This window comes from Suillus subaureus, assembly GCF_016647635.1.
Source record: "Suillus subaureus strain MN1 chromosome Unknown BJ212scaffold_6, whole genome shotgun sequence".
Classification (NCBI taxonomy): domain Eukaryota; kingdom Fungi; phylum Basidiomycota; class Agaricomycetes; order Boletales; family Suillaceae; genus Suillus; species Suillus subaureus.
In genome coordinates this window covers 1095517-1122810 of record NW_024538562.1, presented here as the reverse complement: position 1 = coordinate 1122810, position 27294 = coordinate 1095517, and the positions used below count along the sequence as shown (strand labels likewise).

The 27294-nt window shown below is 47.2% G+C and overlaps 12 protein-coding genes across 12 annotated transcripts; 5 read left to right on the top strand and 7 right to left on the bottom strand.

Annotated features, from left to right (window-relative positions):
* Positions 1 to 42: 42 nt before the first annotated feature.
* On the top strand, positions 43 to 2908 carry BJ212DRAFT_1334504 (nitrogen permease regulator of amino acid transport activity 3-domain-containing protein). Its single transcript, XM_041334875.1, has 6 exons — positions 43 to 951; positions 1004 to 1421; positions 1470 to 1625; positions 1678 to 2352; positions 2403 to 2508; positions 2556 to 2908. The coding sequence occupies exons 1-6, from the start codon at positions 93 to 95 to the stop codon at positions 2580 to 2582; spliced, it is 2241 nt and encodes a 746-aa protein (XP_041196657.1). The 5' UTR covers positions 43 to 92; the 3' UTR covers positions 2583 to 2908.
* A 197-nt stretch (positions 2909 to 3105) lies between these two features.
* On the bottom strand, positions 3106 to 4942 carry BJ212DRAFT_1334499 (NAD(P)-binding protein). The gene is made up of 4 exons (XM_041334874.1): positions 4295 to 4942; positions 4187 to 4229; positions 3997 to 4136; positions 3106 to 3933 (listed from the first exon to the last, which is right to left on the bottom strand). The coding sequence occupies exons 1-4, from the start codon at positions 4555 to 4557 to the stop codon at positions 3537 to 3539; spliced, it is 843 nt and encodes a 280-aa protein (XP_041196656.1). The 5' UTR covers positions 4558 to 4942; the 3' UTR covers positions 3106 to 3536.
* Positions 4943 to 6483, bottom strand: BJ212DRAFT_1457277 (membrane bound O-acyl transferase family-domain-containing protein). Its single transcript, XM_041338877.1, has 3 exons — positions 6426 to 6483; positions 6121 to 6370; positions 4943 to 6055 (listed from the first exon to the last, which is right to left on the bottom strand). Exons 2-3 carry the CDS (start codon positions 6367 to 6369, stop codon positions 5003 to 5005), a joined length of 1302 nt encoding a protein of 433 aa, XP_041196655.1. The 5' UTR covers position 6370; positions 6426 to 6483; the 3' UTR covers positions 4943 to 5002.
* Positions 6484 to 7743, bottom strand: BJ212DRAFT_1334494 (uncharacterized protein). The gene is made up of 4 exons (XM_041334873.1): positions 7439 to 7743; positions 7316 to 7388; positions 7144 to 7261; positions 6484 to 7087 (listed from the first exon to the last, which is right to left on the bottom strand). The coding sequence occupies exons 1-4, from the start codon at positions 7704 to 7706 to the stop codon at positions 6671 to 6673; spliced, it is 876 nt and encodes a 291-aa protein (XP_041196654.1). The 5' UTR covers positions 7707 to 7743; the 3' UTR covers positions 6484 to 6670.
* On the top strand, positions 7744 to 9231 carry BJ212DRAFT_1334492 (uncharacterized protein). Its single transcript, XM_041334872.1, has 5 exons — positions 7744 to 8142; positions 8192 to 8314; positions 8361 to 8576; positions 8629 to 8745; positions 8803 to 9231. The coding sequence occupies exons 1-5, from the start codon at positions 7807 to 7809 to the stop codon at positions 8830 to 8832; spliced, it is 822 nt and encodes a 273-aa protein (XP_041196653.1). The 5' UTR covers positions 7744 to 7806; the 3' UTR covers positions 8833 to 9231.
* Positions 9232 to 9439: 208 nt separating this feature from the next.
* On the bottom strand, positions 9440 to 11536 carry BJ212DRAFT_1297195 (major facilitator superfamily domain-containing protein; the record flags this gene model as incomplete). Its single annotated transcript, XM_041332553.1, has 10 exons — positions 9440 to 9581; positions 9633 to 9888; positions 9946 to 10201; positions 10255 to 10637; positions 10689 to 10812; positions 10867 to 10973; positions 11029 to 11145; positions 11199 to 11260; positions 11308 to 11361; positions 11415 to 11536. 10 exons carry the CDS (start codon positions 11534 to 11536, stop codon positions 9440 to 9442), a joined length of 1623 nt encoding a protein of 540 aa, XP_041196652.1.
* A 1376-nt stretch (positions 11537 to 12912) lies between these two features.
* On the top strand, positions 12913 to 13814 carry BJ212DRAFT_1547620 (uncharacterized protein; the record flags this gene model as incomplete). Its single annotated transcript, XM_041341884.1, has 5 exons — positions 12913 to 12992; positions 13052 to 13089; positions 13152 to 13224; positions 13273 to 13455; positions 13535 to 13814. The coding sequence occupies 5 exons, from the start codon at positions 12913 to 12915 to the stop codon at positions 13536 to 13538; spliced, it is 378 nt and encodes a 125-aa protein (XP_041196651.1). The 3' UTR covers positions 13539 to 13814.
* Positions 13815 to 14158: 344 nt separating this feature from the next.
* Positions 14159 to 15193, top strand: BJ212DRAFT_1334475 (Alpha/Beta hydrolase protein). The gene is made up of 3 exons (XM_041334871.1): positions 14159 to 14377; positions 14432 to 14618; positions 14672 to 15193. Exons 1-3 carry the CDS (start codon positions 14220 to 14222, stop codon positions 15044 to 15046), a joined length of 720 nt encoding a protein of 239 aa, XP_041196650.1. The 5' UTR covers positions 14159 to 14219; the 3' UTR covers positions 15047 to 15193.
* A 1958-nt stretch (positions 15194 to 17151) lies between these two features.
* On the bottom strand, positions 17152 to 18544 carry BJ212DRAFT_929961 (PUA-like domain-containing protein). Its single transcript, XM_041344370.1, has 10 exons — positions 18455 to 18544; positions 18338 to 18397; positions 18143 to 18271; positions 18068 to 18084; positions 17998 to 18017; positions 17896 to 17946; positions 17765 to 17841; positions 17682 to 17715; positions 17581 to 17634; positions 17152 to 17532 (listed from the first exon to the last, which is right to left on the bottom strand). The coding sequence occupies exons 1-10, from the start codon at positions 18463 to 18465 to the stop codon at positions 17437 to 17439; spliced, it is 549 nt and encodes a 182-aa protein (XP_041196649.1). The 5' UTR covers positions 18466 to 18544; the 3' UTR covers positions 17152 to 17436.
* Positions 18545 to 19030: 486 nt separating this feature from the next.
* On the bottom strand, positions 19031 to 20540 carry BJ212DRAFT_1334464 (uncharacterized protein). Its single transcript, XM_041334870.1, has 9 exons — positions 20228 to 20540; positions 20107 to 20171; positions 20038 to 20049; positions 19940 to 19987; positions 19800 to 19875; positions 19610 to 19739; positions 19443 to 19544; positions 19331 to 19389; positions 19031 to 19277 (listed from the first exon to the last, which is right to left on the bottom strand). Exons 1-9 carry the CDS (start codon positions 20353 to 20355, stop codon positions 19184 to 19186), a joined length of 714 nt encoding a protein of 237 aa, XP_041196648.1. The 5' UTR covers positions 20356 to 20540; the 3' UTR covers positions 19031 to 19183.
* A 107-nt stretch (positions 20541 to 20647) lies between these two features.
* BJ212DRAFT_1334459 (kinase-like domain-containing protein) lies at positions 20648 to 22788 on the bottom strand. The gene is made up of 9 exons (XM_041334869.1): positions 22530 to 22788; positions 22353 to 22475; positions 22204 to 22300; positions 22040 to 22145; positions 21654 to 21990; positions 21460 to 21603; positions 21276 to 21412; positions 20975 to 21222; positions 20648 to 20918 (listed from the first exon to the last, which is right to left on the bottom strand). The coding sequence occupies exons 1-8, from the start codon at positions 22626 to 22628 to the stop codon at positions 21003 to 21005; spliced, it is 1263 nt and encodes a 420-aa protein (XP_041196647.1). The 5' UTR covers positions 22629 to 22788; the 3' UTR covers positions 20648 to 20918; positions 20975 to 21002.
* Positions 22789 to 22806: 18 nt separating this feature from the next.
* BJ212DRAFT_1334451 (uncharacterized protein) lies at positions 22807 to 26706 on the top strand. The gene is made up of 19 exons (XM_041334868.1): positions 22807 to 23076; positions 23141 to 23150; positions 23210 to 23228; positions 23291 to 23645; positions 23699 to 23886; positions 23934 to 24016; positions 24064 to 24168; positions 24219 to 24232; positions 24283 to 24367; positions 24422 to 24482; positions 24532 to 24570; positions 24624 to 24715; positions 24772 to 24933; positions 24986 to 25029; positions 25086 to 25100; positions 25156 to 25190; positions 25251 to 25383; positions 25454 to 26080; positions 26131 to 26706. Exons 1-19 carry the CDS (start codon positions 22969 to 22971, stop codon positions 26218 to 26220), a joined length of 2265 nt encoding a protein of 754 aa, XP_041196646.1. The 5' UTR covers positions 22807 to 22968; the 3' UTR covers positions 26221 to 26706.
* The last annotated feature ends 588 nt before the right edge of the window (positions 26707 to 27294 follow it).

Here is a 27294-nt window from a genome sequence, read left to right as displayed (position 1 = left end):
CGTTTACGTAACATTGTACAGTAGCGTACTTACAGCAACAATATTGCAGTCGATACCTAAGCTCTTATAGGGCTTCATAATCTTGTTGTCGCATGGCTGAAACTCTCTTAGCAATTTTGCTCGTAACCTCGTCAGCAAAGGGGCCAAATGTTGTTTATCGATGGCCACCATCCGTGGAGAATACTAGACCCAGACTCTCCCGTCCGCGTCCACCTGTCGACGGTCTCGACTTAGACAACCCTTGGCGTGCATCACATTACTCAGATAATTCAAATGCCTTAGCCGAAACACATGTTGAGGGTGCCGTAGATGTCAATATAGATGACTACGCGTGGAGGAGACCCACTGAGAGTCGCGACAGGTCCATGTCTTTCTCCCGTTCCACTATTCCGGCATCAGGCCGTGACTCTCCTTGCAACGATGAGCGAAGGGAAATTGACCCCGTCGCGAATGAGTACCAATGTTTGTTCAACTACACTGCCCAATTCCTGGCTGGAATGCTATGCCCGCAGAGACACTTATGTCACCAGAAATTTGAGCTCATCATTGATAACCTCGTTTTCGCCGGCCATCCTGTCTGCGCGGAACCTGACGGCACGTGGAGCTTCAAGCCAGAGAGATACAAACCTGGCTCACGAGGTCGAGGGTCTCGACATCGGGAATCTAATCTACCAAACAAAGATAGCTCTGATGTCTCTCTGGGTGGAGATACACACTCTACCACGACGCCCAAAAGCTCGTGGCTGCACATATTTCATCTTGTCCTTGTGTTCGACTTACCAGACCCGTCATCATCAGCCTCGGGGAATGTTGCAAGATATTTCGACACGATCTATGAGCAAATTGCATTCACTGTCACTGCTGTGCTCTTCCAAGAACAGGTCTTGTCAAACTTTGTTGAACTGGAGTGCGATGCGATTGGTTCGCTTGAAACCGAGTATATGGTAAAAGGTCAGCTGCGTCCGGCACTTGCGGAATACATATCGCTGACGTGTATGCCTAGGAGAGCGTTTCTCTGACTTTGCATCGCATGCACAACGAGTGTCATCCATTGCTACAGCAATGAAAAATCTCTATGATGCTATAAAGTCATCTAACATGGCCCACGTCACTCTCAACGATCTCCCCCTTGAACTGCAGCTACCCCCTTATCTGGACCATTTATTGCACAGCGAAGAGGAATTTGAACTTGAATTCGTGGGTCGTCTCGAGAATCAAACCGATTCTCAACTATGGGGCCGCGAGCTCAGTTTTGGGTGGCGCCTGCCAGCCCTTGTGCCTTGGAAGAGTTTGCTTCTCCTTGATACCGACCAGGAACTGGATCCGTATGTGAACTTGAGAGGGTCGCACGTGCACGCTGAAGAGAGAAGTCTGGCAGAAGGCCTGATCAAGTTCCTTGAAACTGCTTCTGTCACATTATCGTGGGTCTACTTTCGTGTCATGGATATTCAAGATGACAGCGTTTTCAGACTGGCAGACATGGCAAGTTTGCTTGACTGGGACCTACATTCCCAGGTATATCCAACTGTTCGCTGGTTAGTCCACCACCGACGGGCCAAGATTGTTGATACAGTCCACAATGGATTGAAGACCATCTTTTCGATTGCTCCCAAGTTTGATAAACCGTTAGTGTATAATACACTTCCTCTGTCTTGTAATCAATTAATTTGAATGCAGGCTTGCCACCCTTGCTGCTGAATTCAAACGTGATTTCCCACAGCCGACCATCTCACCCCTCCCTACGCTCATGGCTACAATCTCCAATTCTAATTCCAAGCAGGCTGATAACCACTTTTTTGCAACGGTCGTGCAGTCCAAGGATCTCATATCTCTGTACCACGAAGTTGTGCTTTGGATGCTGAAGCGCGACCTCCTTATTACACTGCATCTGCACGTGCGCGTAGTCACTACTGCTGAGCTCAAAGTTCACGTCAGACAAGCTCACGAATGGAAGCTGGAGCGAAGGGTGAGTCATCATCTTCGCGAGCGCCGGAGAAGCAGCCGCAAGGGCGACCATGGCGTAGGTGATGCACACGAGCATCTACGAGTAAACACGCCTTGGTTGTCGCTTTCACCCCAAGCTGCTAGGCAGTACCCAAGACGGTCTATGGACTCGGGGCAGAGCAAGCCCAGCGATTTATCTGGGTCAATCCTTCTTGAGGATGCTGGAGATGTCTTTGACGAAATATCTGAGGAAGATTCAGGAGAGGAGAATGTTGGTTGGGGATCATCTGAGGATACCCTTGAGCCTTCGATAATTAGCGATCCGGGAACAGCGAGCCCGTTGGAGCGAAAATGGTTAGCAGCTATGTCGGAGGGGAAGGATGAATATATTGCAAGACGATTTGCACTGTCAGTTTTCGGTCTGCTTGTTCACCAACGTCCCTTTGACCCATTATCAGGATCAATCAGTACTTTGACGGTAAGCGAACGGACGACGAGGTCCTCTACACAGCAGAGATATCACGCAAGCAGCTTCGAGAGGTGCTGCATCATTATGAAGAATATGTGCGCTCCGTGTTTTGTCGATTGCCCCATACTGATGAGCTACATAGCTACAGACTTTCTTGCATCCTGCGTGACTATATTACGCACACTCGCTTCGTGACTCTCAGTGTCACTCCCACAGATACACTCTGAATACAGTGACGCCACCAAAGTTTGTCGTGCTCGAGGCGCACGATGAATTATGGCGGGCAAGGGGAAGAAAAAGACGCTTGAATTCATCAGTGAATCCTAAACTCACAAAATACCGTTTTGAACGCAGTATATATATTCGCAATCACAGGGGGGAATCATAACTACGTTAGTAGCTGGACAGGATCCACTAACATGTGTGTCTCTTCTTGGAATGACGAGATATTAGTACAAAAACGTCAAAAATTACATTGCTATGGATGGATCAATATTGTAGTGATACATGTCCGAGAGTAAGGGGTTTGGAATGTATTGTGTGTGCTATGAGTATGAGGTGTTTTGCAACTCTGGCCCAACGATAGACTATAGCAAGGGAATCTTATTGCAATAATTACTAGTACGACCCGGATATCCGTATCATGCTCGCAGCGCAACTGACTGCGTTTCAATTATCCGCTACTTGCAATGCCCTTGTGTCGTACATCGAGACTCTGAATATTTCTGTAGTGGATGTGAAGCTTACTTCTGATCCTTGCCGGAATCTCTAGTGTGTCCACTCCCCGAAATTCGCCCATGTCTGATCTATTCTTGTGCAAGTTCGGGGGATCAAGGTCGCCAGCCACCTGTTCGATCGAATAGAACAAGTAGCTGATCGTGAGACTCGGGCCCCCAGTTGAGAACAGGGCATCGAGATTTAACAACCCTATGAGAAAGTACAAAGCGGCGGCCCGTACCCAGTGCATTGCGGCAGCCCAAAAGACAGAGTTGAGAAGGGGATGAAGAGTCCAGGTACTCATCCTATGTCATTCGATTGAAGTGGAATGTGCGAGACCCGCACGCTATCAGTACTTCAGTGCCCATGACACAGTTCCGCTGTATCCATTCATTAAAGTTCGTGTTTATGCATAGTCCGTGTGAACCCAACCAAGCAAGCGCTCAGCTTTACTACAGTCGAAGAATCCTTTCGTGCCACTCTCGACCCAGCCAGGTTTTACTGGCACATCTGGGAAGTACTTCTCCTTTAGTTCCAGCCAGTCCTCATCGGCGGCCAGCTGAGGCGCAGCAATAAAAAATGTCTCGTGCCCTGTCCAATGGCCCATGTGCACGGTCACTGCACGCAAGAAGGCGTCCGCTGCTGAATCCATTTGGACGTAGCTCCAGAGGTCGCCTCTGGCGCGGAAGTAATCTTGTCTATAGGCTCGTGCGCGCGTAGGGACAAACCAGTGGATGCGAATGCTTGCAACTCGCATGGATGGGTATCTTCGGACGATAGTATTTGCTTGCATCTCAGCAATTCTGGCAGGATTTAGTCAGGCTCTATTATTATTTCTTCGATGAGACAAATCTGGGATTAATCACAATTTGGAAAGCCCATAAGGTTCGTCAGGCTCGCATGGGTGATTCTCATCGATTGGAAAGTAGTGGAAGATAGGCTCTGTGCTGTACACCCCACGCAAGACATTGACTGAGGATGCTAGTGCGACACGATCTATTCCTAACTGAGGATATTTAGTCAACATATTATCTGCAGGATATTTTTCTGAGTCACCTCAGCCGCTGCACGCAGGACATTCCAGGTGATCACGACATTGCTACACATGGCGGGTGTGGGCTACTTTTAGTAACTCGCAGTACTGTGACGGAACGGACCTCTTACTCGTTATGCACCTTGGTCTTGTAGTCCATTGGTTGTGCAAAAGCTGCCAACTGGATGATTGCATCACAACCCTCGAAAACCTTCAAAGTTGTATCAAAGTCCTTCAGGTTCACTGAATGGAAAGAGAAGGCAGGATTGTCGAAGAAGTCGGTATCTTGTGCAATAACACAGTCTACGCCGATTACAGTGTGTCCTTCCTTCAGCACCCAAAGCACAACGCGTCTCCCTACGCCCCCATTGCATCCGGTGATAGCAATCTTCATCGCCAATGCAGTCAGATGGAAAGAGAGGGAAAAATTGGCCCAAAGTGTGCTCACTGTTACTTGATTTATCTTGGCGAGTCTCCGTCAAGGTCAGGAGGACAGGACCCGGGCCGATCCCTATATGTAACGACATATGTAAGTATAGCCCCCCAATGACCAAACTTGTAGGTATATTGGTGAAAAGCAACGAGGGTGGCACCACTTTCGCCAAACTTTCGCTATGTAGCTGGATCTGAACAGTATATAGTATTGGCTCCGGGAGTAAAAAAAAGTGAAAACTTTTGCAGTGATGCATAAGTAAATGGAGTAGTCGGAGACCTACTAGGTACTCGCTCATTGTCAACGCGAGTGTGCACGGACAGACATGCGGAGTCTGAGAGTCAGTGACGACTTTTATGCCTCTTGTTATTCTTAAGCTGGACTATGGGTATGTACAATGACGCGATCAACGCCGCTGAGCTACATTAATCATCTCTATCTCGGAGAATCCAAAAATATTGAGAGAATGTTTCAAAAAATGGACAAGCAAGACTGTCGGTCTGTAATTGTCGGGGAAGAACTTGGACCCGACCAAACCAACTCTCGCCCATGCATCAACCATGAAGTTAGCCCAAAAGACTACCCAAAGCCAAGTCCACAGCAAGCCCAAAAATCCACTAACACGTATGCCCGTGCACCTCTTCCACATGCCCTCAATAATTAGACCGATGGCTTGTGTGATGAAGAACCCAAACACAACAACAGGATGACCACCTCGTTCCATTGCCTTCAATCCAAGATAGTGCAGAGCGCCTGAGGTGAGGAATGCGCCCATCACCCCTCCAGTGCGACCAAGCAGGTATGACAATGGTCGAGCGCCGACTGATATGAAGCACTCCCGGAACAATTGATGCCACTTGTGACCCCAAAAACTGGTCAGCGATGTCGAGAGCCACGGAGTATCAAACAAAGGCGGCCATTGAGACGGTGCTTGTCTGAATAGCAAGACGAACTCGATGGTGTGTATCTGATACACCAATTCAATCACAAAATATGCTGTCCAACCAGAGAGGATCGTAATGATGGTAGACCGGGTATAGCGACTGAGGGGCGGCAATGATGCGTCAAATATTGTGCCCCCTTCAGTTGATCCAAATGTCTCCGGAGAAAAATCACGAGCGGCTCCAGAGGTGGCATCAAATGCAAGTGCATAGAACAGTAGCTTCGCGAGAGTACTGAGCAGGAACTCTAATGTTGATTTTGTTCCACAACTACTCTTTGGAATGCGTAGGCCTTCTGCCCAATCCCACCCAATCCCGCGAAGGTTAACTGATAGATCCCATGCGTTCCAGATAGCGGTAAATAGTGGGGTATCGTCAACATCGGTCAACTGGTTGCTTGTACTGCCTGACAAGGTATCACCATGGAATGTTCGGTTTGGTTGCAAAGCGATCCGTTTATATGGTTGTGGTGCGAAAGCCCAAGCGGTCGATCGCATCGAAAGGGTGAATATGGCGAGCTGAATGATAACAACTGGATGAGACCTGGGCTCCTCGTGACAGACAACTTCTTCAGTGCACTCACAACTAAGCCTTGATTAAGGAAACGGTAGTTAGGAATGCCAAAAGAAAGATCGAGCGACGAGCCAGCTCGACATGCGCACAACAATGTGACTGGAAGCAGCGCAATGCGGACCATTGCAGTGCGTTTTCGTTGAACCAGCACGCCCATTGCAAAGTATGAGACGAAGGCTGGCAAGAAAAATGTCGAAAAAGACGACGCCGACAACACAACTCTCTCCTGAGGTACAAGTAGCCTACCGAAGCTGACCATGCTGAGAACTTTTGTCAATAATGAACTGCCATGAACATGTCGGAAATGCGGCGTACTCTGTAATGTATGTCCAACTGAGCTCCAAACCGTCAAGTGACCTATACGGATGTACTGACAGCAAGACAAATTTTGTATTTGGTTACGGCATAGAGTTTGGAACCACACTAGACGAATGAAAATAAGTACTATAGTAGGCTACTCGGTACCTTCAGGCTTCAAAGTCAAAGTTGCCTCAATTGAGGTAAAGTTCCGATTCACAAAGTAAGCAAACGTCAATGTGATGTGATTCGAAGAATGATTGCTACGCGATGAAAGTCGCTTTCCGCATTGTATCTCTCACATACCATCGTTTCCTCGGATCGCCCTCATAACGAACACTCCAACTTCCTGGATAGCCCAGCCCATAGCCTACGCATTTTTCCCGTTGATTAAAATCTGGCCTCCAATAAGTAGGAGGCGGACGTTCGTAAGGCGGCTTCTTCTTGACTGCTTTGCCCCGTGTCTTGTATGATTGCAAATCCTCAGGGAAAGCAGTGGGGAAAACGATGCAGGTTGCCCGCAACGAATGCGGGGAATCGATGGCACCAGGTATTGGTGGTCGCAGTGCCTGCCTGCGCACTGTTCCGTGTCGGTGACTTTCGGTGACCATCACTGCAGGGTGAGGAACTGGCAAATTGCCTCTCATGCGGATAACTTTGTGAGCGTCTTGTACGAATGGCTGAATGGGAGGATTTTTTACAACGCCAAAATTTGTGAATAATGTATATTACGCACCTTGAGGTGCTGTTGCGACGGCGTGCCTACCCGTACAAAGTCTACGGCTACAGACTGGGCGCGTCTCATCCGTTCGTCGGCCTGGATGGGACTGTCTTCACAATCAGGTGATCTTGTTCTTCATACAAGGAAAATTATGAGTGGAAGAAAAAGTCAATATAAAGTAAAGTACTTTGGCTTGGGTGGAGGTTTCGGGATGGTTGATATGATCCTTGGAGGTGTTCTACTGGAAAGTAGACGGAATGCTGTATGGATGAGCCGTCATGAAGCGTTTCTTACAGGTTTGGATACATACATATCAAGCCATCTTGTACGTCCGGTGGCGTTGTCTCGTTCCCATTACATCGCTTTTTCTTCCTAGGAGGATGACTAGAAGCTATTGATAGACACTCCCCAAACTCTGAGAAAAGGTGCTCATGCAGCTTGCGCTTCGAGGTCGTGACCTCAACGTCAGATGTACCGTCCGCGTCCACGAGGGGGTCCACGTCAGACCTAAGCTGTGCTCGAGACACGAACTCAAAGTCTTGACCCTGGAAGTGCGGATTGGCGAACTTTGGGATCATGATCAGACGTTGTTGTGGTTTGTTGTCCAAAAGCTTCTGAAGAGTACTACATACATCTACTAATAGGTCAGGCACTTGAACTACTCGAAAAATCATCGACATGGCCCCGAAATTGTCGCTGAAGTCGGCTTCAACAACATCAATTTCCAATGCTGGAAAACGAATATCGTCATCTGTTGATTTGCCTTCCAAACTGACGAAGTCGAAGTCAAAGTCGATACTGAAACCTGTGAAGGAGCCTGAAGTTGCTTCAGAAAAAAGTGGAAGCTCAGATGCTGAGGACGATGACCACCTGTATGGTTTTTCAACGGACGAGGATGATTCTTCCGACGAGGATGCAGTTGCTGGCGAAGAGATTGATATTGGGAGACTACCCACTGTCGCCAAGGATGATGCAACAGTAAAGAGGAAACTTGAAAAAGCGAAACGGCATCCAGTGAGTGCATCGACCAGTTATTGACAGGTTATCTCTTACAGTGGAGTAGACTCAAGACCGAGGTGTGATATACATGGGCTGCCTGCCACATGGGTTCTACGAAGACCAGCTGAAGGGATATCTCTCTCAATTTGGGGATGTAACAAGATTGCGTATCTCACGGAACAAAAAGGTATTTAAATTGTCGCTGTAGTGGGCATCGTCTGACAGTGAATCAGACTGGTAGATCAAAACACTACGGTTTTATCGAGTTCGACTCGGCGTCCGTCGCACAAATCGTCGCAGAGACCATGGATAATTACTTGTTGATGGGCCATATACTTAAGTGCAAGATAATACCCAAGGAAAAGGTGCACCCCGAGTTGTGGGTAGGTGCAAATAAAAAATGGAAGGCCATCCCAAGAGATCAGATCGTGCGGAAAGAACATAACAAGGTCCGTCGAATGAAGTTTCACTAACGACATGACTCAGTACTATTGTTGGTAGCTGCGAACTCAGGAAAGCATGCGAAAAGCCGAGAAGCGTCTGATTCAAAGGGAGAACGAGAAGAAGCGAAAGCTGGCCGAGGTTGGCATCAAATATGATTTCGACGCTGTCAGCTATGTAGGCCGTTTTTTTCAACATGCAAATGGCTCTGGCTTACTCCCTGGTGTTGTCCAGAAAAAGAAGCTGAAAACAGTAGCGTCATAATCCAAATTTATATATATCTCGGTGTTTCATCTAGTGAGGAAATATCCTGTAGTACTTTGTCGTCTTATAGCTTCTGCAGTACTTGGCTACCCTAGGATAGCAACCTTCCTCATATCAACTTGCAGGTGCTCTGTCGATTAGTTCCTAGTGCAAGCTTAGACAGCTCTGCGAAGGCAGAATGTGGTGTGCGTACTCCTCCAGCTCGACCGGCAAGTCCCAGGGCCATGCTAGCCCCTTGAGTGCATCGGTATTGAGGCCTGGAGGCGCTTCCGGACATTGCATGGTATGTTTGCTGGTGAGTGCGAGCACTTTTCCTGAAAGCTTTGGAGAAGAAACGTTGCCGGGGCTTTCCTTGCTGCCATAATTATGTCACATCAATACTGTATCTTTCCATGAAACTCGCAGTTTATTTCATTCATGTGTTTGGGTACCAAGAAGGCAAGCTCAGACTAGCATTACATGGCTACTCTTCATTGTCATTACACGCACTGTTTATTAGCTATTGACACGAGCAGCTTGTACCGATACAAACCGAGGGTATTCATAAATAGTGAGCGCGGCCCACGGCCAAGAAACCGTTTTCAATGTCCTGCACAGTGGTATATGCCTAGGATGTTGCTCCAGGAGCGCCTTGGATATAGCCTTCCTGCTTCTCATTCGAAATATCTTCAAGCGATCTTTGCTTTGTTTCGGGGATGAGAAGTGTCGAGAAAATACCAGTCAACATAAAGAAAGCAAAGATCTCCATGCTAAAACTTAAATTTAGATCCTGTGCGTGGATTAAAATTCGTGCTGCTCACATATGATTTATGAATTTGTTCGTGCCACCGATGTTAGCCAGCTGAGCAAAGCCAACCTGGGCTATGATAGCTCCAAGCTTCCCAGATGCAGCGGAAATACCATGGCCAGTTGAACGGTAACGAGTGGGGAAAGCCTCTCCCGGAACGACAAAAGTGGTCGTATTAGGACCGAAGTTTTGGAAGAAGTTGGTGAGGCAGTACAGGAAGACAAAAGCTTTGTTGTTCGAGGGGGTGTTCAACTTATCATAAGCGAAACCTGCCAAGAAATTATCAGTCTCATGTGTCAGGATTCATCGGGGTAGAGTGTACGGACCCATGATGACAAAAAGGATGGTGAGTATGGTGAAGCCCATTAATTGAATAGGCTTGCGTCCCCAAGAGTCGATAAAAAGGAAAGATACCCAATATCCTGGAATCAAGCCCGCAACGGAGAGGATAAGATTGCCAACACAAATGTTGTACAAGTTCTCGTAAACATAGAGCGACGTGGATTTTGCGCTAGTGGGGGCCCCAAAGTTGATTGCGGTCAAAATGATTGAGCTGTTGAGACCAAGGCCGTAGAAAGCGATCTGAACATAAAAAACCACTTAACTTGGAACCTCAGAGCTAAGTTGGAACTTACATCGAGAGCAAACCAGGAGTAGGCAGTGCCAATCAAGACTTTCAAATTCTTCCACTGGCCGAAGTATGCTCGGAAGTCTGCGCGGGTTGCCCTCGGGGCCTTGACACGCTGGACCGGGGCATCTTCGTCAAAGACTGACTTGCCAGTTGTCAAAACGTTTTCAATATCTGTCGTGGCTTGCGCGATATTGCGCTCGATATCCATGGTGAACCGTGGAGTCTCTGGAATGGTGAGACGGAAATAGAGTGCAATTACACCAGGGACGCATCCAAGACCGATCAAGAGACGCCAGGTATGATCGACAGGGACAACGCAGGGGAAGGGGGCACTGAGGATAGAATCCTTATATGCTTCGACAATGATGACACCGATGAGGGCAGCAGCTACAATGGGGACCAATTAACGACTTTATTTTTGGAGTTAGATCAACCAACCGAATTGACCCCAACCCTGTGCAGCGAACACAGCAGTCATGAGACGACCACGTGAACGTGTAGCAGCGAATTCTGAGGAAATGATGGCACTCAATGGGTAGTCACCGCCGATGCCAACCCCCATCTATTGATGGAGCGGTGAGGATCAGAATTTACAGAACTGGATCGCTGTGCTTACAATGAAACGCCAAACAATGATAACGCCTAGAATGTTCACTGCTGGAGCCTCACCAGCAAGAGCCTGACCGAATGTCGCGATGATCATAATCATTAGCTCAATGCCATCTATTAGAGCGCGGGTTATTGCTGGCGGTTGGCTCGGACATGAAATTGAACTTACACATCCGCTTCCGGCCGAGAATATCTGCGAGCCAACCAAAAAGTAATTGGCCCACCAAGTTCCCGACGGGAGTAGCTACCTTGACACCCAAAGATTGGTTGGAGCTGAGCTGGTTTTCTGGTAGGAATGACATATGACATTGACCATAGAAGAAGCTTCGGGATGCTCACTTGTGTTACCATAGACATAGCCCAACATTATGGAGGCGATGTTGATGGCAAAAATGTCGTAGCTGGCGGTAGCTGAGTAGAAGTATTCTGGTACAATAGAAAAACTTACGCATCGGTGAAGAAACCTACACTGGCGACTAGGCAAACCTTGACATGAAACCAACTATAGGGGGTAAGATGGACTTGTAAGAATTAAAATAAAATTGCGAAACTTACGAGAAGGGGGCGTTATCGATTTCTGCTAGAGCAGCACGACGACGCTCGTCAAGCACGGCGACGGCAGTCTGCTCCTTATCATGGTATGATCCATGACTGGATTGTTCATGGTTCGAAGCCATCGCAAGTCACGGGGGATACTAGGTCCCTAGAAAAAATTGATACGATAAGGATTGGGGGGAAATCGCCTGAAGCCGGTAAGTACACGCCTTGCATAGATTTATAACGTTTGGTTTGCGCATACCGGGTCTGGATCGGCCTCATATGCAGCTCTATACTGAAATTGAAATTTGAAATTGAAGCAAGTAAGGTTCCTTACACGTTCAATGCCGATGATCCAATCGGAAGTGCGGTGTTGATGACTAAGCTTTCCTTTTTCTTGCACGTTCAATCTGCGATCATTCAAACGTTTTTCTCGTGCTGGCCAGAACTCTACTACTATCTCGAATTCTGATATTGGGTCAAAGAAGTTATACAGCAATTTACAGCTGGGACGCGCCTCAGGACAGCTGGACAGTGCTCTGCAGTGCTGTGCCTCGCAATAACGTAGAAAGTCGCATGCTGTCATTGCCACGAACAGCATTGAATGTTAAACTTTGCTGACAAGTGATGTGCAGATCATCCATGCCGAGTTGTCGAACCAGCACCTACCAGGATTAGTTCCGGTGATCAAGCTTACAAGCTACATATAAGGTCTTGGATCTACTTCATCTATATCACACGTATCTGCGACTTACAATCCAAATCGACATCCGTCAAGAGACTAGGTATTCTTGCTACTTTGTCTCACGATCAACACAACATCCCGCGCGGTGTTTGTGTCGCAGGGTTGGTGCCTGTTCATTTTGAGGCAACGTCTTGGCTCGTACGTATAGGCGGGACAGTTACATAAGTGCCACAACAGCCTCAACTCACTCAACAAGGGGTTCTCAAGGTTTCAAGCTAAGTCCTTCGGAGTTCGTCAACGATACCAGCACACCAGCAAGGGTCAAGGATGTATCCGTAGAATAAAGACTTGGAGTGAATTTTGTTAAAATATGAATGACGATCCGAGAACTTGAATGCGTCCTGATGACTTCGTCTGTACACGTATGCGGTTTCCACACGTTCTTGATCGATGATACCGGTTATCATTCCCTACCCTTTGGCCCAGACACTTAGGAGAGTTCCATGCGGATCTATACTACTTGTTGCAATCAGAAGGGACCACGCGTTCAGGATTTCACATGCATGAACTTGTGATTGTAACGTAAATCTTTTGCTGTGGACACGTCCCTGTGAGTCTAGAGAGGCCAAAGAGGGTGCCTGTCCCTCCACCAACCAGTGCAAGAACTCCAAGTCGGCGTAAAGCTCATTGGAAATCTAGGCTGTGGCTGTGGCACAAGGTGGCACGTTCCAGTGCCCAAACTAGTAGAGTTACCTATTGACTCCCAGTACCGCTGTTCAGGGTCAGAGCACGTTGGACTCAGTCAATTGGACCACGACGCTTCGGCCAGAGATGGCTTCGAAGGCAACTCGACTCAGAGCCCTCGCGCTTTACAAGGAACTCCACCGACTGGGCAGAGATTATGAACCTTCGTATGCTTTAATTTCACATCTGCCATAAGTGTCCAACCAAATCCACATTTGCACTTTAGATATGACTTCCATGGGAAGCTTAGACGCATGTTCGAAAGTGGGCTGGCTTTACATGATAATCCCGTCGTGCGACGTTACCGATGACTTTCATTTCCGCAGAGAACCGGAACCTCACTGATGATGACGAAATAGAGAAGGCGCTCAGGTTTGGAGAATATATCAAGAACGGCGAGTTAAAGGTGGTTTAAAACTCCTTGCTTCAACTCATCAAACGTGCCAGAAACCCTTGCCTTGTATTCGCTTCGCAAATATCGACATCTGAAGCGGATGTATCCTTCAAACACTGCGTCCGATACCTGACAGATCGTTATCATCATTCTTGGCATCGGCCGAACTCAACCCTCTCCTTCATGACAACGGATGTTGTTGGAAGAGGAGTCCGGAAGAATAGTGAGGCGCGCGGGTGCGAGAAAGTTCAGAAACTGCCACACATTGCTGCATTGATGACTTCATCGTTGTCTGGTATCCTATCGCTCGAACAGTTGACTGAACCATGCAAACTTCACTTATCCACTGGACTTGTTGAGGGAAGTTTGCAAATGCCTTTATGGTGCGCAATGCGAATCCCGGCTTGAAATTGTTCACATATTGCCGAAGAATGTTCATTGCATTTGCTCAGAAATTGCGGAAGAAGAGACCATTTCATTTCCAGGAACAGGAGGAACTCTGTAATCTAATCAACGTGTAGCCTTATCACCTCTCGGTAAAGTTCTCCGCATGTTTGAAACTTCAATTTGTTTCTCGAGGTGCACCAAAGAGCAGGACGCAAGACCAAGCAGCATATATAAAATTCACTATTGGCCCTGGCTCTTACCGTCAACTTGAAATTGACGATTCCAGGACGTTCAAACTTTGGAAAGTTTGAATTGAGGTGGGGTTGTTATTTGTTGCGAGGCTGCCAGGCTGGACCGTGATGTCTATTTCAATTTGCCGAGCCCAACTTGAAGTCGGGTGCATGCTGCATACTGCGGTATGCAGCCCATCTTGAGCTCTTTGTAGTACGTATGTAGCCTAGACATGTATTTACGTAAATGGTAGTGATAACAACCTGGATCAGCCAATGAAAATCCACTGGAACACGTAAGCACTAAGGAGCTCGCCATTGACATTGCACATTTACGTGGGACAACCGAGAACTTTTTCAAACTTACATGGTGGTTTCGGACAATGGTCCACTCAGTGCAGATCTCGGAGGATTCGAGATCAGTATCCACAGGCGTTACACTCCAAGTTGATATTTGCTATCCGAGACCGGACCTGGATTCCAAGAATCTGGCGATCCTCTTGCATCCCTGGTCGTGGCTTGGGGGCAACATGCATGAACCGTCAGTGCCATGCCAGTGGACAGGCCCTTGTAGATACTGATGGTGGGTCTCAAGGACTTTGAATGTGCTCACTAGATTATTGCAAAGCAAGAACTACTACGTGATACGGTATAATTCGCGAGGTGTCGGCAAGTCCAGTGGATGGCCTTCCCTCACGGGCAAAGCGGAAGGCGAGGACCTCAAGGCTCTTGTGCAAGATTTTTTGGCAGAGAAACCGGAAATTGATTCTTTGACGGTTATTGTGAGCACAACATCCCCCAAAACGTTGATGCACGCCTTGATGCAAGCCTGCAGGGATATTCTTATGGCTCTTTGATAGCTTCACTCCATCCCGTTTTGAACCCCAAAGTGAAAACATCACACATACTGTTATCCTATCCCATCAGCCCAAGAGGATTACTAACCATGTTCCACACTGGCACGTACAGTTTGGCATTACGTGACATCTTATGCAATCCTGACGCCAGACTACTTCTCATATACGGAGACAAGGACGAGTTCACGAGCAAGTCCAAATATGACGAGTGGGTTGATACACTCAGGCGAACAGATGGCTTGAAGGCTAAGTTTGATGTTGTTCCGGTGATGGATGCAAGTCACCTTTGGCAAAGTGACGGCGCTAGAAGTGTGTTACAGCAGGCTATTGACAGCTGGATATCCGAGTCATGATACGCTATTATGTCAACGACTACCTCCATATGTTGTCTTGTACCATATTACTGCTTAATACTATAGCTGTGTCTTGTCGTCCTTGTTTCCGTTATTTGCCCAGCAATATATTTGGTGCTACCAAAATCGGATTGAGTCACTCATCAAACTGAAAACAACCATCATCTTCTGTGTCCCCTCATCACTTTTTTCAACTTATCTGCCAGTCAGGTTTTTCTCGCTCTGTAAATTTCTTTCTTTTCTTCGTTCTCTTATTCTAACCTTCATCAGGGCGCGCCATGTAAGTCGTTAGTGTTCTGTTCTAACTTGCGGTTCTCTGACGGATGATGTCGTGCAGGCCTCTGCCAGATGAGAGACCTCGTCAGAGCGTTGCAAATCTCATCGGACGCTTTGAGCAGCAGAACAAACGCCAGTCGTCCTCTGTTGCGTCTGCGATCCCGCGCAGCTCCAGTGTGTCGTCACAAATTGCCGGTGATTCCGCGAAAGAAGATACAAAGGAGAAGAAGGAGTGGCCGCCTAAACATGTGACATCCACGAGTGCAGATACAACTGCGCTCACACCGTCCTCTTCCCTTTCCGCCGCCCAGAACACGCCGCCACCCATAAGCCCTCAGCCCATGACAGAGAAGCTGGCGGAGACCACCATGGCTACATCCGCGCCCCCAGAACCCGCAAAGCCGCCCACAGTGAAGAAGCAAGCCTCTGGGAAGGCCACGCCCACTTCTGGGTCTCGGATGAACCCGACTTCACCTGCAAAACCACGCCCCTCTACCGCATCGATCAAATCTCCAGTAAAGTCTCCACCTAAATCTTCGCTCTCTTCTTCTATCTCTCAGCCCATCAAGCCACAACATACAGGACAATCGGCTGCTTCCAATACTTCCACTGTCCGTAGCACCCCCAAATCGGTTCCCAGATCAACACCCGTTACTCCTTCTCGACCGAAAACGCCAGCTGTGCATACGACCAATGTATCTCGTCCAAAGACGCCTTCCTCAGGTTTGTTTGCACCTACAGCAGCATCTCTTGCTCGCTCTCGTAATGTCCCTCCACCCGCTCCTCCGCCAGTAAAGAAGGCAACACTCAGCAGCAGCTCGGCCGAACGATTGAGCAAGCCTACTGCTGCATCCATGTCGAAGGCGCGCGCTCCTCCTCAAGCGGCTAGCCCTATTCGTACCGTCAAATCGGCGTCTGCAGGTCTAACTCCTCGCGGTCCGTCGAAACTTAGGGTGGGATTAGCACCTGCAAGGATGAAGGAAGCGAAGGCGCAGGAGGATGCAACCAAGGTTGCTACCAGCGATGTTGACCATGAGCTCGATCATCTAGAATGCGGATATTCTGAGAATGGGCATGAACCAGAGGAAACTGTAGTTTCAGAAGGAACCATCGATTTGCATGACGAAGTTCGTGTTCACGTCGACGAGGTACCAGCTGTAGGGATCCGAGGGGTTGTAGAGGAAGGTGCGGAGGGTATCGTGGAAGTCTTGCCAGATCCCGAGGCAACGCATGCTGAGGTTCATATTGACGCAATGGCGGTGAACGACGTTCCCCAAGTTTCTGAGCCTGAACTGCACCCCGAAGCTGTAGTTAAAGAGCTGCTGTCCCATGGGGATGTCAACTCCAATGGTTCAGTTGAGTCCCAAGAACTCGCACCAGAAGAAACTGTGCATAGCGCGGTGTCTGAGATTCCTGCAGTTGACGACGACATCGAAGACATGGTGGTCATGCTGGAGAGTGTCTCTTTATCGAAGCACAGACCCCGAAGCATCGTCAGCATCCCGGATGAGCACGGAGAAATTCCTGATGAGGATCAGTCGTAATGACCTAGGTCCGCCAGAAGCATTGTAAATGAATCCGTTGTTTATCATGTGCATATGGTTGGTGGTGAGTGATCACCTCTGTTGCATAGACCTTGGCGCTGAAACGACATCGCTCAGAGGTCTTTCCCAATACGTTCATTTAGTGGTTCTGCATTGCCGATTCTGACCTTTCTTCCTTGTTATCTTGCTCTGACACTTTGCTTTGCTGCCTTTTCTCGACTTCAGCCCTGAATTTTATTACTGCACCGCCGCCGCGGCATCATCACACCCGTTTTGTTACTTTCGTTAAGTCCCTCCCGAGCTCATCCATTACGTCTGGTTCCGGGATACAGCATACCCTGACTTTCCGCACATACAATGGCACATTTCATTGAGAGCAAATATAATATATGCATGGTCCACACTTTATGCGCGCACTACTTATCAGGGGATGCTTCGGGTAGACAATAGGGAGGTTGATGTTCAACGTAGAGACAATAAAACTACAAATGCAGGCAGATAACTGTACACGGGTATATGAGGTTACACTACTGCAACGATTGAAAAGCCAAGGTATCAATAGCAAGCAGATTATCCAGTACGAGTTTTCTTCCTCAATTTTGCCAGTTTCCCGGCGGTGAGGGTGCGCCTTATTGGTATCGCCCTCTGGCCATCCTCTTCAATTCGCTAGAGACAAAAATCAGTCACATCCATGGCTTTTGAGGTGTTTCTCACCTTCAGCGTGAAGGTGCACATCTTAAAGCCTTTCTTTCCGTCTACCATCTTAGCCTGGTCTCATCAGTAATGATTCATGGTATGGCGAAAAGAGCCAGCACCTCATCAACGACATACAGCCCGTCGTAACGATAACTAAACGTGGATCAGTAAAGTGGGTAAGGAGCAAGCGCACTTCCCTCACCCATGGCCTGGAGAATAAGCGTTGTCGTCATTCGCTCCGCGTACAACTCGCACTGGACGCTTGGTTGTGGAGGAAATCTACTCAAGATATTAATATTACTAGGAAGAACTGCCACAAATGAGATTACTTACGAACAAGGCTTTATTAGCTGGAGTATCGGGTGACTGGTCGCTTATTTGTTTCTACAATGCAATGGTCACAAGTTTATAGGACGAGGGCTTGATATCGCTTACTCCATCATCATCTTGCCCACCTGAATAAGGGTTAACAGTGAAAAGCGAGCACCATAACACGACGACTAACCCGAGCCAACATATGTACTGAACGAAATCGAAGTCACATCAGTATGTAGGATGGCCAAGTAGCAAACGGACGTACATAGTGTTCCCCCTGTCGACATTATCCTCGTACCCTTTAGACAAACAAATGGAAAAGGCGCCGAGCTCATGATCCCCGTGTATGCCGGCTTGGCGTAGGACATGTACACCTGCTTCGGCTAGCGTAGCTCTACGAGTATTGACAGGGCAGGGTGTGAATTCGTTGCGGCATGACAATCATCCTCTATGCACTCACTTTGAGGTGAAAATTGCGCCAACCCCCACGCCGCTGATATGTCCAAACGTTCGCCCATCGCTGTATCAAATACAATATTTGCACAACATTTCATAAACAAGCTGAATTCGAGCTTACCGCGATGTCATCTGGCGGTTAACGTTCAACGTAGTTGATTTACCGAGCAATTGAGTCTTACCGTGGGAACGAGAGAGAAAGTGATGTCAGCTTGGTGCGAGCGCTGAGCGAAGAGTAAAGGAATCAACACAGGCCTCAAAACTGGGTGAATTCTGATACTGCTCCAGATGCATACACGCCATATTAAATACTGAACGAGACTCAAAGGGGAATATCGAAGAAACGAGTTGATTAAAGAAATAAGACAAAGGCTGAAAGGGACAATAATAGATATGGCAAAGGGTCAAGGCAGATTATACAAAGACTACATAAGGTGGTTATCCCTCATTAATTCATTGTGCAGTTGTAATCCCCGGAACCACCGTCGCGAACGTCGCGCCAACATCTGTTGTCATCAGAGAACCCGCCTGTTTTCCCAGGATGCTTTACATTTACAATATCTGTGGCTTACCGGTCCTATGATGGCAATGCGACCGCATCGCTTTGATTGGCATCCGAAGTCCTCAGAGAAGAAGGGGGATAATAAGTAAACGAAATATCATCGTCTTGCAGCTGTTGAACAGGTCAAGTTGCAAGGGGGAGTCATGAATCGAGCTTGCATTCTTCCTATCATCTGCTAGACTGTCTCAAACAGCCTATCTGCTCTCTGTGGGATGTAATTGCTCGGAAACCGTTTTCATTGGGTTCTGGAAGTAAAATGTCGTGAAGTAAAATAATACAGTGCAGAAATTATTCATCTACAGAACCCTTCGCGCTCGACAGAGGTTCGACGCTTTCCGTAACATCTTCTGGTCCATGAGGGAAATAATATGGTATGAATTTTCTGATTACAACCTCGTGAATGAAGACCCGTGCAAGAGCATTATTGCCACGTACTCGTATACCTTCTGGTCGCCGTCTCTCCCGGTAAAAATGACAAATACTACGTGGTCCAACTGAAATTTTACAGTTATGCTTATCCAAAAGTCACGAAGGGGCTCCCACTCACCTGGTTATTTTCTTCCAAGAAAATACGTGTCTCCTTGAGCGCGACATGAGCTGCCTCGTCGATCGGGTATCCATAAATGCCAGTTGAAATCAGGGGAAAGGCCTACGCGTCAATCAAAGTGGCATCACGACATTGCTTGTCAGAGTAGAGAATTGTTGATGGCTCACAATGCTCTCGCACTTGTTGTCTACCGCTGACTGAAGACTTATTCTATAGCAGGACGCAAGCTGACTAGCCATTGTCTGCGTGTCTGAATAAACACTCCATCTCGGTCCTACAGCATGGATGACGTATTTCCTGACACATAGAATATTGAAATGAGGGCAGTAGAACGAGCGCCGAAAACAGTGCACTTACGAAGGGAGCTGAAAGCCTGGGGTAATTTTAGCGTCTCCAGCTGGACAAGGATGCCGCCCAGGATACAATTCTCTGCCTGTATCAAGTGAATGGGATAAGGTGAGGTTGTGACTAGCGCTGTAAAGGGGAGCAGATCGTACATGCTTTGGCTAGTGCTGGGCCAGCAGCCATATGGATCGCCCCATCCACTAAGCCTTGTGAGTTTCATATGACGGATGCACTTGAGAGCTCGACAGACCTCCGCCGCCACCTATGGTTGCAGCTAAGCGCTGACTCATTATATACTATGGACCACGATGCGACTCACCTTGCAATGTCGAATTGGCAGCGTTGACGATTGCATCCACCTCGATTTCAGTGATATCACCTTGACTTATACGAAAGTTAGAAGAGAAGAATTCAGAAGTGCACAGTGACTACTGGCTAACCAGAGATGTACACGACTCAGAAGCGATCGCTTGGGAGGATAAATGGGCGTTTCAACGTCCTGGATAGCAGCATTCGCGAAGAGTTCGCCCACAGTACGAATACTTTGCGGCTGAACTCGATTGGGCATTTGGTTCAGAGTAGGAGTTTGAGTGGTCGCGAGGTGATTATCAGGAGTCAGGCCGCCTACTTATAGGGGAGACTACGACGCCACTGAGTATGTAATTCACGTGCAATGCATATGTAAGTAGTTAAGACTGTCGTCCCTTGACAGTTACGCCAAAAGGCAGTGATAATCAAAGCTCGCTCTTGATTATCGCGGACACTGGTATTGATGCTGAATATGGGAACTCAGGTAAGCCAATGGGCTGCCACTCAATCGACCACAGCACAGGACAAGGAAGAGCCCGAGTATTGCAAGATTGAAAAAAGTTCTTTCTTATTCAAGTCGAATACAAAAAGAATGAAGCCAGCACCTACTAGGATAATGGATGTTGAACGGGTGCAAGCTTATTATTTACGAAGGTAGATACATCAGCTAGAATGCTGCTAGCAATGATACTGCATACATGCCACAATGCGAGCAAGGAAGTGCAAATGTGTGCGTAAATCGGTAATGCGAAAGACTCCGGGAAATATGAATAATATGAATGCTTCAGTTAGAAGATACAACATTAAGTGCACACTGTGCATCTAAAAAGCCGAATACAAATGAGATGCAATCCAGGTAGCGGAAACTAAGGACGGACCGTTAATATTAAGGTAAACAGTCATATGCTAAAGAGGTATTGTCATATGCTGGTGCAAAGTGGTATCCAAAGCTGGAGAACCAGCTCGAGATCTATCTCCCATCGTTGTGGTTGGAACAAGGGTGTTTGATATTGACTGAACAACCGGAATTTGGTCAGAATCTAAGCTCCGTACGACAGTGGTGATGGGCTCGTTATGAGGATAATACGACCTGCGCTTGGTGGACATAAAGTCATAAACGGTGAATCTAGTGACAAAAACGAATTAGAATTATCATGGCAACCTGTATAGCGGACCTACTGCTCTTCCAACTGCCTCACTTCCGGCTTCATTTTGGCTAAGTCCGGATTTGCTTTGCGTTTTGTGTGGGTCAGTGGTTTTTCAACCATTAGGAACTCATCGAGTTCGTGAGTTACATCAAAATTAGCTTTCTTCATCTGCAGGAGGGTAAATATGAGATCGATTAACAATTCACAATACTCACGTCTGGAACAAAAGGAGGCTGAACTTCCTTCATGTCTAATACTTCCCAATTCACGCCCTGTAGCCATGCATGGTTTTGAATGTCTTGGAAACCTTGACCGTGTGGTCGGCAACCTAGACGTTGGCTAACATTACGTTCGAGTAACTGCAACCAGATTAAGAAAAGGACAAATGCTAACGAGTGGCAGCACTTACTGCTTGCACAAACTTCACGCAGTTTGAGCTGTATTTCGTATGGGCATCATCGGGAAACCGCAGAGGATCCTTGAGGATAGAGTTGGTCATCTTCTCAGATGTGCGTCCATCAAATGGGCGTCGTCGGAACAACAACTCGTAGATTGTAATACCAAAACTCCACCAGTCGACACACCACGTGTATCCCTTCCTTCCAACGACTTCGGGAGCCATATATGCCATACTTCCAGCGACACTAGTGTGTAACCGACGCTCCGAATAATGAATGGCAACATTGAAGTCAGTGATATGCGCATGGCCCTTTGCATCAAGCACAATATTATCTGGTTTGAGATCACTGCGGCTCCAATTAATGGCTAGGGTATTCCATTGCAGAACAATCTCACCGATGAATAATGCGCTGCTTGTGCAAATAGACGAGAGCCGAGGCCAGCTCTGCAGCCCAAAATTGAACTACGTTCTCGTTGAAGTATCCCCTGCTTTCCAAATGGACTAATCGTGGCACACGATTTAAAAACACAACAACAAAACAAGGCTGCGATTGACTCACATCGGAGGTCTCCACCCAGCATGAGGTCGAGCACAAAGAAACAGTTTTCGTCATCTTGGAATGCATATCGCAAGTTGACAATGAAAGGGTGGTCGATCTATAAAGGTGGTTTGAGAATTGAACATGCAAGCAATAAGGCTATGACGTGCCTCCTCAAGTAGTCTCCGTTCTTGTATGATATTCGCCACAGCCTTTTGTTTGATACATCGCGCTTTATCAATGTATTTGAGGGCATAAAGCTTCTTAGAACGCTTGTGTTCGACTACCCTGACCTAAGCAGTCACTGGGTTTATGAGTGGCCACACAAAGAATCAAAGATGGCCGACCTTGCCGAAAGCGCCTTTGCCCACTGCTCTATGGAGGTCGAAATGAAAGAGATTGACTTCAGAATCAAAATCCACGGGTTCAGAAAAACAGCATCCCATGGCTCATCACAGGATAGCGTTGAAGGTTAACGAGCGGGAGAGGAATTTAGGGGACTTTATTGAAGGAAAGAAAACAAAAGGATATTGCTCGCTTGGAGACTTTGTATCTCGATAAGGAACCGCTGGACTCGGATAAGTATATTATTATGTTATTTACGGCATAAAAATTACAACACAAGCTTAATCGCTTCAGCAGCACTCAGCACAACCACCTCTGTGACACGACGACTTGCTTGTTCGAACCACCTTCCAAGTTGGCAACTAGTGGGAGTGATCTAGGACTCTCAGGAGAAAATACGCTACTCCCTAACTCAGCCACCTGCGAGTTCATTTGGTTGACATGGATGCGGAGGAGCAAATAAGTCAAGGGTTGCTCGCTCCTTCACAGGAGTCTTTGGTGTCTGTGAAAGTGTTTCCGCTTATTCCATACCTGAAGAAAGATGTGATTGTGAGTTACATCTTCGAACTCAAGCACGTGTTACGATTGACACTTCAGTCGGCCATCAATACAGAACACTATCGGTGAGAGACTTTATTGTAATGCCTGTATTATTGATACACGTGGTTGACGAACGTCTCAGATAGTCCGCTTAGTTGGGAGTACGTTGGTGTTGCTATATTTTACGGTAGTTCCGGCTGGGTTATTCATGACATCCTCACAGGCAACTCACGGCCTCGGACATCAATTTCGCCATAGTGTGCCCCTTGGTTACGAAGTACGCGAAGCTCAGGAACATGGCTATAGTATACGCGTGCATGGTTGTCCGTTCATACTTCTTAGCACAGTCAGGCTCGGACTTGGTTCACGCCGGGGTGATGTGTTCGCGCGCCACCCTATGTGAGATCATGGCATTGAAGCTTTTGAGTCACTTCGCATCGAGCAAGATCCAGTTGGTAGCTGTTTTGACTACCCTCTGGTGTCCGTTGGCAGGAGCTCCGGACGATGTGATCGAGGAGGTGAAATACGCTATTGGAGGGGAAGATGAGTATGTCGATGACCCTCAGTGTGCCATTGAGGTCAGTTCAGGCCATGTCTGTTTTTTCAGTTAACATTGGTGACCCTCGATAAGATGGCAATCGCCACGAAGGCAAAGACCTTCCTGGCTTCCGCGATTGTTCAGAGCGTTGTGACTGACATATACAATGGGCGTATCATAATTTCCATCGCCGGCAACAGATCGATGGTGCCAGACAATTACAAACAGAGGGCGATCATGTTGTACGACCCACGTACGGCACCGATGCTTGATCATTACAGGTCCATCAGACGTTCGTGCTTTTCACATCGAACTCACATTCTATCAGATTAAGGGTTCCACGATATTCCACGATCTTGCACTTCGTCAACGTAGCCGTACTTCTGGTCGTTTTTCTTGCATGCATATGGAGTAGGTTTTCAGTTTGGCTATGAGTCAGAGTAGCCAATCGTTTTTAGCTCAGGACGTCTCTTGTGTGACTCTGTGGGAGTCTGTATTCTTGGTTTTTGCGATTGCCTTTACACTGCAAGAGTACACGGCTTCTAAGGAGTACGGGTGGGCTAGTCAGTGCACGTTCAGCTGTCACGTCCCGATTTCTGACGTACTTGTACAGTTTACATTTCCAACGTAATTTCATCTTTGGGTCCAAACTTCCTGGCTGAAGTCCGCTTCTCCAGGTATGGAACGTTTTTGACACATCGTTTGTCGTAATATTTCTCGGCTATCTGGTTTTGCGAGTAAAGGGGCTGTTGGACGATGACGGTTAGTTGTGCCGCTCGTGTAGGTGCTTGGGACTCAATCAAAAGTTGCCATTAGCAAAGATGTCTCAACTTGCTTTTGACTTGCTGGCTTGCGGCTGTTGCGTTCTTGCTCCTCGGTATAACTGGACCACTTGTACATTGTGGCTTATTGATTTTCTTTTACAGGCTAGCATTTTTTGCAATATCCAACAATGTTGTCGTTTTGTAAATAGTTTTATCATTCTCTCGTATGTTCCTGCTAATTTCTCTACTGAAAGGGCGTTGCGTGCAATGACAGCTGAATTTATTTTTTTCATCGGCATAGCGGTGGTATGTTTCTCTGGTATCTTGCTGACCTTGTACACCTTGGGTAAATTGTAGATCACTTGCACCGCTAAGTTGAGACTGCTGACTGTTATACCCAAGCTTCAGGTACATGGACAATGCGCAATATCGCTTGGTTGATGGTTCAGATCTGGTTCGGCAGCACGTACCTCAGTTTTGGCCAAGCAAAAAGCTTCCATCCAGTGTTCGGTCCTATTTTAATGACATGCTTCGCGGTGCTGTCGGGCACCCTTCTCTTGACTAGTGCGTATTTGCTGTTGATTATGACGGGGTCGTTGTTGAGTTGGCATGTTAGTTCTCATTTCCATTTTGTCAAATACCGCTGCTCGAATCGATGCAGTAAGTGACAATTGGTAAGTTACTGATCCTGTGCTCAAATGTCATTGCATTTTCAGAATGCCACCCAAGAGGTAAGGGAATCACAGAAAGTTGGTCGGTGGATTACTTGTCTGACTGGGTGACAAGTTTTTGTTTCAAGGCACTATATCGACCATCCAGGGGTAAGGCGCCTTCGATGATGCTTCAAATCGTGATACACTACGACTAAACTTTTTCACCAGCGTAAAATCGGATGCTTTATTCAGCTACCAGCCCCCTTTCAACATTCTCGCCTTCATCATACTCAAACCTGCAAGTTACTTTCTTTCGCCCCGCTCTTTGCATTCTGCGAATGTGTTCCTGATCAGGCTTACAGTAAGCATCTTTTTATTTTCCTAAGCTACCACTTACAGACCGCTCTCTGTACCGTGTTTGTTTACTACAGTCATTCCCTGCTTTGATCGCTATCGCCATGTACGAACGTCTCCTGGCTTCTGAACAGCGGCTGCGCGAGTCCGGCAAGGGTGCTGCCTGCAGTCTGTATCACAGCATCCCAAGACACATCAAGAATATGCCATTTGTCGACTATTTTATCGGTTCAAAGTCGGCGGACTTGTACGAGGCGATTTTCGAGGTCGAGGATTCCAGGGAATTTGATCTTTTTGATGCGGAAGAGGACGAGTCCAGCCTGCGGTCGCCACTTGCATCTACTACTAGACATGAAGACTCTGGGTCACCATCGCTTTTGGAACCGCGGCGCCACGAGAGATCCGCCTCACTTTCAATGAAGTCGCAATCACAACCACCGAGGTCTCGAAAGGTCAGCGCATTGCCTCCGTTATCAGAATCATCAGGCACAGGAAAGATTCTACACCTGAATACGTCCACTCCGGTCACAAAGTTGTTTTCACAACGTTTCAACCACCCATCATCTGCTTCACCAGTAGAAATGCTACCTGATGTCATGACCATGGACAAATTGGACTCCTCCGTCAAGCGGATCGAAGCATTGTTTGAGGATTGTCGTGAATTACCAATCCGCAAACTAAAAGACGAGATGAAAGAGTTACAAGTGAGTGAACATAGCATCATCATAGCATGAGGTGATGAACCGTTTTGTAGGACCGTCAGGCTCGCATCGAGAACATTTTGCTATCCTTGACTCGCGGGATGCGAGATGAGACGGAAATCTTACGACACAATACTGCATAATTAACCTGAGCAGTATGCTTCAATTTAGAGTGCTGCGTCATTTGATCGCTTCCACATTCCTGTTCTCCGACCCCCAACGTTAGCGGAGGAGGGCTCTTGTCTAACACGATCGGTTTCCCATCTCCCAAAATTTCTGCCGCCTGCACCCGTGTTTTTTTTCGGTATTGTAACGGTGCCGGCGCCAGCCCCGACTCGCTCATTCCTGGCATGTTTTGTGTCCATAGAGTTTTTTTTCATTTTGCATTGGCAAATGACTGCCAATCCTATATGATTCTACTGTCAATACATGATGTTCCTCGACTCGTACTACAGACAACCATTTTGACCAGTCTTGCTCAGGTGGTAAGATAAAAATGTGTTGCAGGTTCAAAACCTGCTCAACAATCTTTTTCCTTTTGCCACACCTTGAATATTTGTTCATGGATTCTTCAAGTTCTATCTTACAGCTGTTTGCAAAAGGTTGACAGTAGCGATATTTTGAGAAAGAACAAAACAAATAAATAATAGCCATGTACATACATCATAAATTGACCATCATGTATTGGAAAATCAGTTGTGATGTCAAACTAGCCATGATTAATCTTCATGAGCATCAACACCTTGCACTCGAAGACATCCTTGCTTGCATCGGATTTTTGGAAAGCACATTCTGGTCGATTTTTGAGCTCTGGCATGAAATGGGAGATGTTGTCAGGCATACATTTGGCATTCATGGTTGTCCTCATACCCTTCATTGTGACGATGTACTCTATCTTGTATGTCTCATTCATCATCACCCTGAATGGTTCCTAGATGAGCTCTTTCAACTTCTTGATACCAACTGATTCATCTCTGTACACTATAATACCATTCACTGTGAACTAACACACATTGGCATTTCTCTCAAGAAACTGAAGTGTATTGCAAAGGAGAGGAATGAGGAGAAGAGGATGGGCTTTCTCATTTGCATGAGCCAATATTCACCAGAGCAGCTTGGTTTCCTTGATGAAACATCCAAAGACAAGCATACAGCAGGGCAGCTGCATGGATGAGCAGCCACAGGCCAGCATGCATGTAGCCATCAGGTCTTTGTTT

Coding starts and splice junctions, on each gene's coding strand:
- BJ212DRAFT_1334464 (XM_041334870.1), bottom strand. CDS start 20,355: ATGCCCAATCGAGTTCAGCCGCAAAGTATTCGTACTGTGGGCGAACTC. Junction 19,876..19,939: donor CCCAGCACTAGCCAAAGCAT/GTACGATCTGCT, acceptor CACTTGATACAG/GCAGAGAATTGTATCCTGGG. Junction 19,545..19,609: donor ACAACAAGTGCGAGAGCATT/GTGAGCCATCAA, acceptor ATTGACGCGTAG/GCCTTTCCCCTGATTTCAAC.
- BJ212DRAFT_1334451 (XM_041334868.1), top strand. CDS start 22,969: ATGGATGCGGAGGAGCAAATAAGTCAAGGGTTGCTCGCTCCTTCACAG. Junction 24,017..24,063: donor TTTTCTTGCATGCATATGGA/GTAGGTTTTCAG, acceptor AATCGTTTTTAG/CTCAGGACGTCTCTTGTGTG. Junction 24,934..24,985: donor GGGCACCCTTCTCTTGACTA/GTGCGTATTTGC, acceptor TTGGCATGTTAG/TTCTCATTTCCATTTTGTCA.
- BJ212DRAFT_1334499 (XM_041334874.1), bottom strand. CDS start 4,557: ATGAAGATTGCTATCACCGGATGCAATGGGGGCGTAGGGAGACGCGTT. Junction 4,137..4,186: donor TCCTGCGTGCAGCGGCTGAG/GTGACTCAGAAA, acceptor AAATATCCTCAG/TTAGGAATAGATCGTGTCGC. Junction 3,934..3,996: donor CCTTATGGGCTTTCCAAATT/GTGATTAATCCC, acceptor AAATCCTGCCAG/AATTGCTGAGATGCAAGCAA.
- BJ212DRAFT_1334459 (XM_041334869.1), bottom strand. CDS start 22,628: ATGGGATGCTGTTTTTCTGAACCCGTGGATTTTGATTCTGAAGTCAAT. Junction 22,476..22,529: donor GCAAAGGCGCTTTCGGCAAG/GTCGGCCATCTT, acceptor GTGACTGCTTAG/GTCAGGGTAGTCGAACACAA. Junction 21,991..22,039: donor AAGCAGCGCATTATTCATCG/GTGAGATTGTTC, acceptor TTGGAGCCGCAG/TGATCTCAAACCAGATAATA.
- BJ212DRAFT_1334492 (XM_041334872.1), top strand. CDS start 7,807: ATGGCCCCGAAATTGTCGCTGAAGTCGGCTTCAACAACATCAATTTCC. Junction 8,143..8,191: donor AAAAAGCGAAACGGCATCCA/GTGAGTGCATCG, acceptor ACAGTGGAGTAG/ACTCAAGACCGAGGTGTGAT. Junction 8,746..8,802: donor ATTTCGACGCTGTCAGCTAT/GTAGGCCGTTTT, acceptor GGTGTTGTCCAG/AAAAAGAAGCTGAAAACAGT.
- BJ212DRAFT_1334504 (XM_041334875.1), top strand. CDS start 93: ATGGCTGAAACTCTCTTAGCAATTTTGCTCGTAACCTCGTCAGCAAAG. Junction 2,353..2,402: donor ATTGCAAGACGATTTGCACT/GTCAGTTTTCGG, acceptor ACCCATTATCAG/GATCAATCAGTACTTTGACG. Junction 2,509..2,555: donor TGCATCATTATGAAGAATAT/GTGCGCTCCGTG, acceptor TGAGCTACATAG/CTACAGACTTTCTTGCATCC.
- BJ212DRAFT_929961 (XM_041344370.1), bottom strand. Junction 17,947..17,997: donor GTGGGCAAGATGATGATGGA/GTAAGCGATATC, acceptor ATTGCATTGTAG/AAACAAATAAGCGACCAGTC. Junction 17,533..17,580: donor TGTGCACCTTCACGCTGAAG/GTGAGAAACACC, acceptor TTTTGTCTCTAG/CGAATTGAAGAGGATGGCCA.
- BJ212DRAFT_1457277 (XM_041338877.1), bottom strand. CDS start 6,369: ATGGTCAGCTTCGGTAGGCTACTTGTACCTCAGGAGAGAGTTGTGTTG. Junction 6,056..6,120: donor TCCTTAATCAAGGCTTAGTT/GTGAGTGCACTG, acceptor GTTATCATTCAG/CTCGCCATATTCACCCTTTC.
- BJ212DRAFT_1334475 (XM_041334871.1), top strand. CDS start 14,220: ATGGTCCACTCAGTGCAGATCTCGGAGGATTCGAGATCAGTATCCACA. Junction 14,378..14,431: donor GGGGGCAACATGCATGAACC/GTCAGTGCCATG, acceptor GTGGGTCTCAAG/GACTTTGAATGTGCTCACTA. Junction 14,619..14,671: donor TTGATTCTTTGACGGTTATT/GTGAGCACAACA, acceptor GCAAGCCTGCAG/GGATATTCTTATGGCTCTTT.
- BJ212DRAFT_1334494 (XM_041334873.1), bottom strand. CDS start 7,706: ATGATCCCAAAGTTCGCCAATCCGCACTTCCAGGGTCAAGACTTTGAG. Junction 7,389..7,438: donor CGTACAAGATGGCTTGATAT/GTATGTATCCAA, acceptor TCATCCATACAG/CATTCCGTCTACTTTCCAGT. Junction 7,088..7,143: donor CGTCGCAACAGCACCTCAAG/GTGCGTAATATA, acceptor CCTCCCATTCAG/CCATTCGTACAAGACGCTCA.